At 66.8% G+C, this 12,483-nt stretch overlaps 1 protein-coding gene across 3 annotated transcripts in view; it reads right to left on the bottom strand.

The window, feature by feature from the left end:
• The window catches only part of HDAC6 (histone deacetylase 6), an 83,932-nt gene that overhangs the window by 45,869 nt on the left and 25,580 nt on the right, over positions 1-12,483 (bottom strand). For all 3 annotated transcript variants that reach the window (XR_012798697.1, XM_075584539.1, XM_075584540.1), the window contains exon 2: positions 2,910-3,016. Coding sequence is in view for 2 of the 3 variants with exons in the window: in XM_075584539.1 (XP_075440654.1) it covers positions 2,910-3,016 (107 nt within the window). In the remaining variant the exon portion in view is untranslated. The remainder of the gene's footprint in view (positions 1-2,909; positions 3,017-12,483) is intronic.

The raw sequence follows: 12,483 nt of genomic DNA, 5'->3' as shown, positions 1-12,483 counted from the left end.
AAAGTGTGAGACTCCGAACCCAGAGAACTGCGGGGGCAACACAAAGTGTGAGACCCCGAATCCAGAGCACTGCGGGGGCAACACAAAGTGTGAGACTCCGAATCCAGAGCACTGCGGGGGCAACACAAAGTGTGAGACTCCGAATCCAGAGCACTGCGGGGCAACACAAAGTGTGAGACCCCGAATCCAGAGCACTGCGGGGACAACACAAAGTGTGAGACCCCGAATCCAGAGCACTGCGGGGGCAACACAAAGTGTGGAACCCCGAATCCAGAGCACTGCGGGGACAACACAAAGTGTGAGACCCCGAATCCAGAGCACTGCGGGGAAACACAAAGTGTGAGACCCCGAATCCAGAGCACTGCGGGGCAACACAAAGTGTGAGACCCCGAATCCAGAGCACTGCGGGGGCAACACAAAGTGTGAGACCCCGAATCCAGAGCACTGCGGGGAAACACAAAGTGTGAGACCCCGAATCCAAAGCACTGCGGGGGCAACACAACGTGTGAGACCCCGAATCCAGAGCACTGCGGGGGCAACAGAAAGTGTGAGACCCCGAATCCAGAGCACTGCGGGGGCAACACAAAGTGTGAGACCCCGAATCCAGAGCACTGCGGGGGCAACACAGTGTGAGACTCCGAATCAAGAGCACTGCGGGGGCAACACAAAGTGTGAGACCCCGAATCCAGAGCACTGCGGGGACAACACAAAGTGTGAGACCCCGAATCCAGAGCACTGCGGGGGCAACAGAAAGTGTGAGACCCCGAATCCAGAGCACTGCGGGGGCAACACAAAGTGTGAGACCCCGAATCCAGAGCACTGCGGGGGCAATACAGTGTGAGACTCCGAATCAAGAGCACTGCGGGGGCAACACAAAGTGTGAGACCCCGAATCCAGAGCACTGCGGGGGCAACACAAAGTGTGAGACCCCGAATCCAGAGCACTGCGGGGGCAACACAGTGTGAGACTCCGAATCCAGAGCACTGCGGGGCAACACAAAGTGTGAGACCCCGAATCCAGAGCACTGCGGGGGCAACACAAAGTGTGAGACCCCGAACCCAGCGCTGCCCAGAGACTGGCACCCAGCGCTGCCCAGAGACTGGCACCCAGCGTTGCCCAGAGACTGGCACCCAGCGCTGCCCAGAGACTGGCACCCAGCACTGCCCAGAGACTGGCACCCAGCGCTGCCCCGAGACTGGCACCCAGCGCTGCCCGGAGACTGGCACCCAGCGCTGCCCCGAGACTGGCACCCAGCGCTGCCCCGAGACTGGCACCCAGCGCTGCCGGAGACTGGCACCCAATGCTGCCCCGAGACTGGCACCCAGCGCTGCCCAGAGACTGGCACCCAGCGCTGCCCCGAGACTGGCACCCAGCGCTGCCCCGAGACTGGCACCCAGCGCTGCCCTGAGACTGGCACCAAGTGCTGCCCCGAGACTGGCACCCAGAGCTGCTCGGAGACTGGCACCCAGCGCTGCCCAGAGACTGGCACCCAGCACTGCCCGGAGACTGGCACCCAGCGCTGCCCAGAGACTGGCACCCAGCGCTGCCCAGAGACTGGCACCCAGCACGGCCCAGAGACTGGCACCCAGCGCTGCCCAGAGACTGGCACCCAGCGCTGCCCTGAGACTGGCACCAAGTGCTGCCCCGAGACTGGCACCCAGAGCTGCCCGGAGACTGGCACCCAGCGCTGCCCAGAGACTGGCACCCAGCGCTGCCCCGAGACTGGCACCCAGCGCTGCCCCGAGACTGGCACCCAGCGCTGCCCGGAGACTGGCACTCAGCGCTGCCCGGAGACTGGCACCCAGCGCTGCCCCGAGACTGGCACCCAGCGCGGCCCGGAGACTGGCACCCAGCGCTGCCCCGAGACTGGCACCCAGCGCTGCCCCGAGACTGGCACCCAGCGCTGCCCGGAGACTGGCACCCAGCACGGCCCAGAGACTGGCACCCAGCGCTGCCCAGAGACTGGCACCCAGCGCTGCCCGGAGACTGGCACCCAGCACGGCCCAGAGACTGGCACCCAGCGCTGCCCGGAGACTGGCACCCAGCGCTGCCCAGAGACTGGCACCCAGCGCTGCCCGGAGACTGGCACCCAGCACGGCCCAGAGACTGGCACCCAGCGCTGCCCCGAGACTGGCACCCAGCGCTGCCCAGAGACTGGCACCCAGCGCTGCCCCGAGACTGGCACCCAGCGCAGCCCGGAGACTGGCACCCAGCGCTGCCCCGAGACTGGCACCCAGCGCTGCCCAGAGACTGGCACCCAGCGCTGCCCAGAGACTGGCACCCAGCACGGCCCAGAGACTGGCACCCAGCGCTGCCCCGAGACTGGCACCCAGCGCTGCCCCGAGACTGGCACCCAGCGCTGCCCCGAGACTGGCACCCAGCGCTGCCCAGAGACTGGCACCCAGCGCTGCCCAGAGACTGGCACCCAGCGCTGCCCCGAGACTGGCACCCAGCGCGGCCCCGAGACTGGCACCCAGCGCTGCCCAGAGACTGGCACCCAGCGCTGCCCGGAGACTGGCACCCAGCGCTGCCCCGAGACTGGCGCCCAGCGCTGCCCAGAGACTGGCACCCAGCGCAGCCCGGAGACTGGCACCCAGCGCTGCCCCGAGACTGGCACCCAGCGCTGCCCCGAGACTGGCACCCAGCGCTGCCTTGAGACTGGCACCCAGCGCTGCCCCGACACTCCGAACCGCACAGGAGCGGGGGAGCCGGGCACCTAAGACCACGAAGTCGTCTCCTATACCCCCCGGCTTGTGATATTGTATTGTGTCCTGATCTTGTCTTCTGTGACAATGACGTCACACTGTCACAAGCAGCAAGTGACAAGTGTCATCATGAAGCACCATGAAATGACACGTGACATCACACCACCAAGAGCGGCAGCCCTTTCAATATTGCTGACCTCTCACCTTTGGCTGGGGGCGAAGGGCAGGGTCAGCCTTGGGCAGGGGTCCCCCAGAAGGGTCTTCAGGGAGGCGCAGACTCCTTCTGCCAGTGAGCGGTGGTTGTACCCTCCCTGCAGAGACATTAAAGCTGCAGACTCAGCAATATCCCACATGTGTGTGTTTTAATAAATTAGTTCTGTACTATGAGAAAATACTTGTAGCATTTTTTTTAACAACAACAACTCTGAATGACATTTTTAATGTATTATAATGTAACAAGCATTTTTTGTTTCTATAGCAAACATTTACAATGTCACATTCCCTTCCTCTTCTAAAACAGGCTCAGACATCCCTTTTAGACTGCCTGGTCACATGATGTTCCCCACAGAACTTTGCATCTTTGGTCCTCTTCTGCTGCACTGACAGCCATTTAGTGAGCCCCCGAGCCGGTTCTTCACCGATCGTTCACAGGAGAACGTAGATAATTACTGATCATTGTGCGTATTGTATTGATGCGCGTACTAAAGGGGGAAAATAAATACAAATTCAAAAACAGCCGCTGGGCCTGCGGTATTAGGGGGCGGTGATTACACTCACAGCTCAGAACCAATCCCTGTCCCCACAGCTGCCTCAGTGCGAGGCCTGAAACCCCGTCACACTCACAGCTCCATGGGGCTTAAAGCCAGACAGTGTCGCACACACCGGGGGCTGCATGTAACCCGGGACAGTGCCGCACACACCGGGGGCTGCATGTAACCCGGGACAGTGCCGCACACACCGGGGGCTGCATGTAACCCGGGACAGTGCCGCACACACCGGGGGCTGCATGTAACCCGGGACAGTGCCGCACACACCGGGGGCTGCATGTAACCCGGGACAGTGCCGCACACACCGGGGGCTGCATGTAACCCGGGACAGTGCCGCACACACCGGGGGCTGCATGTAACCCGGGACAGTGCCGCACACACCGGGGGCTGCATGTAACCCGGGACAGTGCCGCACACACCGGGGGCTGCATGTAACCCGGGACAGTGCCGCACACACCGGGGGCTGCATGTAACCCGGGACAGTGCCGCACACCGGGGGCTGCATGTAACCCGGGACAGTGCCGCACACACCGGGGGCTGCATGTAACCCGGGACAGTGCCGCACACACCGGGGGCTGCATGTAACCCGGGACAGTGTCGCACACACCGGGGGCTGCATGTAACCCGGGACAGTGCCGCACACACCGGGGGCTGCATGTAACCCGGGACAGTGCCGCACACACCGGGGGCTGCATGTAACCCGGGACAGTGCCGCACACACCGGGGGCTGCATGTAACCCGGGACAGTGCCGCACACACCGGGGGCTGCATGTAACCCGGGACAGTGCCGCACACACCGGGGGCTGCATGTAACCCGGGACAGAGCCGCACACACCGGGGGCTGCATGTAACCCGGGACAGAGCCGCACACACCGGGGGCTGCATGTAACCCGGGACAGAGCCGCACACACCGGGGGCTGCATGTAACCCGGGACAGTGCCGCACACCGGGGGCTGCATGTAACCCGGGACAGTGCCGCACACCGGGGGCTGCATGTAACCCGGGACAGTGCCGCACACCGGGGGCTGCATGTAACCCGGGACAGTGCCGCACACCGGGGGCTGCATGTAACCCGGGACAGTGCCGCACACCGGGGGCTGCATGTAACCCGGGACAGTGCCGCACACCGGGGGCTGCATGTAACCCCGGACAGTGCCGCACACACCGGGGGCTGCATGTAACCCCGGGACAGTGCCGCACACCGGGGGGCTGCATGTAACCCGGGACAGTGTCGCACACACCGGGGGCTGCATGTAACCCGGGACAGTGCCGCACACACCGGGGGCTGCATGTAACCCGGGACAGTGCCGCACACACCGGGGGCTGCATGTAACCCGGGACAGTGCCGCACACACCGGGGGCTGCATGTAACCCGGGACAGTGCCGCACACACCGGGGGCTGCATGTAACCCGGGACAGTGCCGCACACACCGGGGGCTGCATGTAACCCGGGACAGAGCCGCACACACCGGGGGCTGCATGTAACCCGGGACAGAGCCGCACACACCGGGGGCTGCATGTAACCCGGGACAGAGCCGCACACACCGGGGGCTGCATGTAACCCGGGACAGTGCCGCACACCGGGGGCTGCATGTAACCCGGGACAGTGCCGCACACCGGGGGCTGCATGTAACCCGGGACAGTGCCGCACACCGGGGGCTGCATGTAACCCGGGACAGTGCCGCACACCGGGGGCTGCATGTAACCCGGGACAGTGCCGCACACCGGGGGCTGCATGTAACCCGGGACAGTGCCGCACACCGGGGGCTGCATGTAACCCGGGACAGTGCCGCACACCGGGGGCTGCATGTAACCCCGGACAGTGCCGCACACACCGGGGGCTGCATGTAACCCCGGGACAGTGCCGCACACCGGGGGGCTGCATGTAACCCGGGACAGTGCCGCACACCGGGGGCTGCATGTAACCCGGGACAGTGCCGCACACCGGGGGCTGCATGTAACCCGGGACAGTGCCGCACACACCGGGGGCTGCATGTAACCCGGGACAGTGCCGCACACCGGGGGCTGCATGTAACCCGGGACAGTGCCGCACACACCGGGGGCTGCATGTAACCCGGGACAGAGCCGCACACACCGGGGGCTGCATGTAACCCGGGACAGTGCCGCACACCGGGGGCTGCATGTAACCCGGGACAGTGCCGCACACACCGGGGGCTGCATGTAACCCGGGACAGTGCCGCACACACCGGGGGCTGCATGTAACCCGGGACAGTGCCGCACACCGGGGGCTGCATGTAACCCGGGACAGTGCCGCACACACCGGGGGCTGCATGTAACCCGGGACAGTGCCGCACACACCGGGGGCTGCATGTAACCCGGGACAGTGCCACACACCGGGGGCTGCATGTAACCCGGGACAGTGCCGCACACCGGGGGCTGCATGTAACCCGGGACAGTGCCGCACACCGGGGGCTGCATGTAACCCGGGACAGAGCCGCACACCGGGGGCTGCATGTAACCCGGGACAGTGCCGCACACACCGGGGGCTGCATGTAACCCGGGACAGTGCCGCACACCGGGGGCTGCATGTAACCCGGGACAGAGCCGCACACACCGGGGGCTGCATGTAACCCGGGACAGAGCCGCACACACCGGGGGCTGCATGTAACCCGGGACAGTGCCGCACACACCGGGGGCTGCATGTAACCCGGGACAGTGCCGCACACACCGGGGCTGCATGTAACCCGGGACAGTGCCGCACACCGGGGGCTGCATGTAACCCGGGACAGTACCGCACACACCGGGGCTGCATGTAACCCGGGACAGTGCTGCACACCGGGGGCTGCATGTAACCAAGGACAGTGCAGCACACCGGGGGCTGCATGTAACCCGGGACAGTGCCGCGCACACCGGGGGCTGCATGTAACCCGGGACAGTGCCGCACACACCGGGGGTTGCATGTAACCCGGGACAGTGCCGCACACCGGGGGCTGCATGTAACCCGGGACAGTGCCGCACACCGGGGGCTGCATGTAACCCGGGACAGTGCCGCACACACCGGGGGCTGCATGTAACCCCGGACAGTGCCGCACACACCGGGGGCTGCATGTAACCCGGGACAGTACAGCACACACCGGGGGCTGCATGTAACCCGGGACAGTGCCGCACACACCGGGGGCTGCATGTAACCCGGGACAGTGCCGCACACACCGGGGGCTGCATGTAACCCCGGACAGTGCAGCACACCGGGGGCTGCATGTAACCCGGGACAGTGCCGCACACACCGGGGCTGCATGTAACCCGGGACAGTGCCGCACACACCGGGGGCTGCATGTAACCCGGGACAGAGCCGCACACACCGGGGCTGCATGTAACCCGGGACAGTGCCGCACACACCGGGGGCTGCATGTAACCCCGGGACAGTGCCGCACACACCGGGGGCTGCATGTAACCCGGGACAGTGCCGCACACCGGGGGCTGCATGTAACCCCGGACAGTACCGCACACCGGGGGCTGCATGTAACCCGGGACAGTGCTGCACAAAGGGGGCTGCATGTAACCCGGGACAGTGCCGCACACCGGGGCTGCATGTAACCCGGGACAGAGCCGCACACCGGGGGCTGCATGTAACCCGGGACAGTGCCACACACCGGGGGCTGCATGTAACCCCGGACAGTGCCGCACACACCGGGGGCTGCATGTAACCCGGGACAGTGCCGCGCACACGGGGGGCTGCATGTAACCCCGGACAGTGCCGCACACACCGGGGGCTGCATGTAACCCGGGACAGTGCCGCGCACACCGGGGGCTGCATGTAACCCCGGACAGTGCCGCGCACACCGGGGGCTGCATGTAACCCGGGACAGTGCCGCACACACCGGGGGCTGCATGTAACCCGGGACAGTGCCGCACACCGGGGGCTGCATGTAACCCGGGACAGTGCCGCACACCGGGGGCTGCATGTAACTCCGGACAGTGCCGCACACCGGGGGCTGCATGTAACCCGGGACAGTGCCGCACACCGGGAGCTGCATGTAACCCCGGACAGTGCCGCACACACCGGGGGCTGCATGCAACCCCGGACAGTGCCGCACACCGGGGGCTGCATGTAACCCCGGACAGTGCCGCACACCGGGGGCTGCATGTAACCCCGGACAGTGCCGCACACACCGGGGGCTGCATGTAACCCCGGACAGTGCCGCACACCAGGGGCTGCATGAAACCCCGGACAGTGCCGCACACACCGGGGGCTGCATGTAACCCGGGACAGTGCCGCACACACCGGGGGCTGCATGTAACCCGGGACAGTGCCGCACACCGGGGGCTGCATGTAACCCGGGACAGTGCCGCACACCGGGGGCTGCATGTAACCCGGGACAGTGCCGCACACACCGGGGCTGCATGTAACCCGGGACAGTGCCGCACACCGGGGGCTGCATGTAACCCCGGGACAGTGCCGCACACCGGGGGCTGCATGTAACCCCGGGACAGTGCCGCACACACCGGGGGCTGCATGTAACCCGGGACAGTGCCGCACACCGGGGGCTGCATGTAACCCGGGACAGTGCCGCACACCGGGGGCTGCATGTAACTCCGGACAGTGCCGCACACCGGGGGCTGCATGTAACCCCGGACAATGCCGCACACCGGGGGCTGCATGTAACCCTGGACAGTGCCGCACACACCGGGGGCTGCATGTAACCCCGGACAGTGCCGCACACCGGGGGCTGCATGTAACCCGGACAGTGCCGCACAAACCGGGGGCTGCATGTAACCCCGGGACAGTGCCGCACACCGGGGGCTGCATGTAACCCGGGACAGTGCCGCACACCGGGGGCTGCATGTAACCCGGGACAGTGCCGCACACCGGGGGCTGCATGTAACCCGGGACAGTGCCGCACACCGGGGGCTGCATGTAACCCGGGACAGTGCCGCACACCGGGGGCTGCATGTAACCCCGGACAGTGCCGCACACACCGGGGGCTGCATGTAACCCGGGACAGTGCCGCACACCGGGGGCTGCATGTAACCCGGGACAGTGCCGCACACACCGGGGGCTGCATGTAACCCGGGACAGTGCCGCGCACCGGGGGCTGCATGTAACCCGGGACAGTGCCGCACACACCGGGGGCTGCATGTAACCCGGGACAGTGCCGCACACCGGGGGCTGCATGTAACCCGGGACAGTGCCGCACACCGGGGCTGCATGTAACCCCGGACAGTGCCGCACACACCGGGGGCTGCATGTAACCCGGGACAGTGCCGCACACACCGGGGGCTGCATGTAACCCGGGACAGTGCCGCACACCGGGGGCTGCATGTAACCCGGGACAGTGCCGCACACACCGGGGGCTGCATGTAACCCGGGACAGTGCCGCACACACCGGGGGATGCATGTAACCCGGGACAGAGCCGCACACACCGGGGGCTGCATGTAACCCGGGACAGTGCCGCACACCAGGGGCTGCATGTAACTCGGGACAGTGCCGCACACACCGGGGGCTGCATGTAACCCGGGACAGTGCCGCACACCGGGGGCTGCATGTAACCCGGGACAGTGCCGCACACCGGGGGCTGCATGTAACCCCGGGACAGTGCCGCACACCGGGGGCTGCATGTAACCCCGGGACAGTGCCGCACACCGGGGGCTGCATGTAACCCCGGGACAGTGCCGCACACCGGGGGCTGCATGTAACCCCGGGACAGTGCCGCACACCGGGGGCTGCATGTAACCCGGGACAGTGCCGCACACACCGGGGGCTGCATGTAACCCCGGGACAGTGCCGCACACCGGGGGCTGCATGTAACCCGGGACAGTGCCGCACACCGGGGGCTGCATGTAACCCGGGACAGTGCCGCACACCGGGGGCTGCATGTAACCCGGACAGTGCCGCACACACCGGGGGCTGCATGTAACCCGGGACAGAGCCGCACACCGGGGGCTGCATGTAACCCGGGACAGTGCCGCACACACCGGGGGCTGCATGTAACCCGGGACAGTGCCGCACACACCGGGGGCTGCATGTAACCCGGGACAGTGCCGCACACACCGGGGGCTGCATGTAACCCGGGACAGTGCCGCACACACCGGGGGCTGCATGTAACCCGGGACAGTGCCGCACACACCGGGGGCTGCATGTAACCCGGGACAGTGCCGCACACACCGGGGGCTGCATGTAACCCGGGACAGTGCCGCACACCGGGGGCTGCATGTAACCCGGGACAGTGCCGCACACACCGGGGGCTGCATGTAACCCGGGACAGTGCCGCACACCGGGGGCTGCATGTAACCCGGGACAGAGCCGCACACACCGGGGGCTGCATGTAACCCGGGACAGTGCCGCACACCGGGGGCTGCATGTAACCCGGGACAGTGCCGCACACACCGGGGGCTGCATGTAACCCGGGACAGTGCCGCACACCGGGGGCTGCATGTAACCCGGGACAGTGCCGCACACCGGGGGCTGCATGTAACCCGGGACAGAGCCGTGCACCGGGGGCTGCATGTAACCCGGGACAGTGCCGCACACCGGGGGCTGCATGTAACCCGGGACAGTGCCGCACACACCGGGGGCTGCATGTAACCCGGGACAGTGCCGCACACCGGGGGCTGCATGTAACCCGGGACAGTGCCGCGCACACCGTGGGCTGCATGTAACCCGGGACAGTGCCGCACACACCGGGGGCTGCATGTAACCCGGGACAGTGCCGCACACCGGGGGCTGCATGTAACCCGGGACAGTGCCGCACACACCGGGGGCTGCATGTAACCCGGGACAGTGCCGCACACACCGGGGGCTGCAAGTAACCCGGGACAGTGCCGCACACACCGGGGGCTGCATGTAACCCGGGACAGTGCCGCACACCGGGGCTGCATGTAACCCGGGACAGTGCCGCACACCGGGGGCTGCATGTAACCCGGGACAGAGCCGCACACACCGGGGGCTGCATGTAACCCGGGACAGTGCCGCACACCGGGGGCTGCATGTAACCCGGGACAGTGCCGCACACACCGGGGGCTGCATGTAACCCGGGACAGTGCCGCACACCGGGGGCTGCATGTAACCCGGGACAGTGCCGCACACCGGGGGCTGCATGTAACCCGGGACAGAGCCGTGCACCGGGGGCTGCATGTAACCCCGGGACAGTGCCGCACACCGGGGGCTGCATGTAACCCCGGGACAGTGCCGCACACCGGGGGCTGCATGTAACCCCGGGACAGTGCCGCACACCGGGGGCTGCATGTAACCCGGGACAGTGCCGCACACACCGGGGGCTGCATGTAACCCCGGGACAGTGCCGCACACCGGGGGCTGCATGTAACCCGGGACAGTGCCGCACACCGGGGGCTGCATGTAACCCGGGACAGTGCCGCACACCGGGGGCTGCATGTAACCCGGACAGTGCCGCACACACCGGGGGCTGCATGTAACCCGGGACAGAGCCGCACACCGGGGGCTGCATGTAACCCGGGACAGTGCCGCACACACCGGGGGCTGCATGTAACCCGGGACAGTGCCGCACACACCGGGGGCTGCATGTAACCCGGGACAGTGCCGCACACAACGGGGGCTGCATGTAACCCGGGACAGTGCCGCACACACCGGGGGCTGCATGTAACCCGGGACAGTGCCGCACACACCGGGGGCTGCATGTAACCCGGGACAGTGCCGCACACACCGGGGGCTGCATGTAACCCGGGACAGTGCCGCACACCGGGAGCTGCATGTAACCCGGGACAGTGCCGCACACACCGGGGGCTGCATGTAACCCGGGACAGTGCCGCACACCGGGGGCTGCATGTAACCCGGGACAGAGCCGCACACACCGGGGGCTGCATGTAACCCGGGACAGTGCCGCACACCGGGGGCTGCATGTAACCCGGGACAGTGCCGCACACACCGGGGGCTGCATGTAACCCGGGACAGTGCCGCACACCGGGGGCTGCATGTAACCCGGGACAGTGCCGCACACCGGGGGCTGCATGTAACCCGGGACAGAGCCGTGCACCGGGGGCTGCATGTAACCCGGGACAGTGCCGCACACCGGGGGCTGCATGTAACCCGGGACAGTGCCGCACACACCGGGGGCTGCATGTAACCCGGGACAGTGCCGCACACCGGGGGCTGCATGTAACCCGGGACAGTGCCGCGCACACCGTGGGCTGCATGTAACCCGGGACAGTGCCGCACACACCGGGGGCTGCATGTAACCCGGGACAGTGCCGCACACCGGGGGCTGCATGTAACCCGGGACAGTGCCGCACACACCGGGGGCTGCATGTAACCCGGGACAGTGCCGCACACACCGGGGGCTGCAAGTAACCCGGGACAGTGCCGCACACACCGGGGGCTGCATGTAACCCGGGACAGTGCCGCACACCGGGGCTGCATGTAACCCCGGGACAGTGCCGCGCACACCGGGGGCTGCATGTAACCCGGGACAGTGCCGCGCACACCGGGGGCTGCATGTAACCCCGGACAGTGCCGCGCACACCGGGGGCTGCATGTAACCCCGGGACAGTGCCGCACACACCGGGGGCTGCATGTAACCCGGGACAGTGCCGCACACCGGGGCTGCATGTAACCCGGGACAGTGCCGCACACACCGGGGGCTGCATGTAACCCCGGACAGTGCCGCACACACCGGGGGCTGCATGTAACCCGGGACAGTGCCGCACACACAGGGGGCTGCATGTAATCCGGGACAGTGCCGCACACACCGGGGGCTGCATGTAACCCGGGACAGTGCAACACACCGGGGGCTGCATGTAACCCGGGACAGTGCCGCACACACCGGGGGCTGCATGTAACCCAGGACAGTACCGCACACCGGGGGCTGCATGTAACCCGGGACAGTGCCGCACACACCGGGGGCTGCATGTAACCCGGGACAGAGCCGCACACACCGGGGGCTGCATGTAACCCGGGACAGAGCCGCACACACCGGGGGCTGCATGTAACCCGGGACAGTGCCGCACACCGGGGGCTGCATGTAACCCGGGACAGTGCCGCGCACACCGGGGGCTGCATGTAACCCGGGACAGTGCC

This window comes from Ascaphus truei, unplaced genomic scaffold (genome assembly GCF_040206685.1).
Source record: "Ascaphus truei isolate aAscTru1 unplaced genomic scaffold, aAscTru1.hap1 HAP1_SCAFFOLD_636, whole genome shotgun sequence".
Taxonomy (NCBI): Eukaryota; Metazoa; Chordata; class Amphibia; order Anura; family Ascaphidae; genus Ascaphus; species Ascaphus truei.
This window is presented reverse-complemented; position numbering and strand designations above follow the sequence as displayed.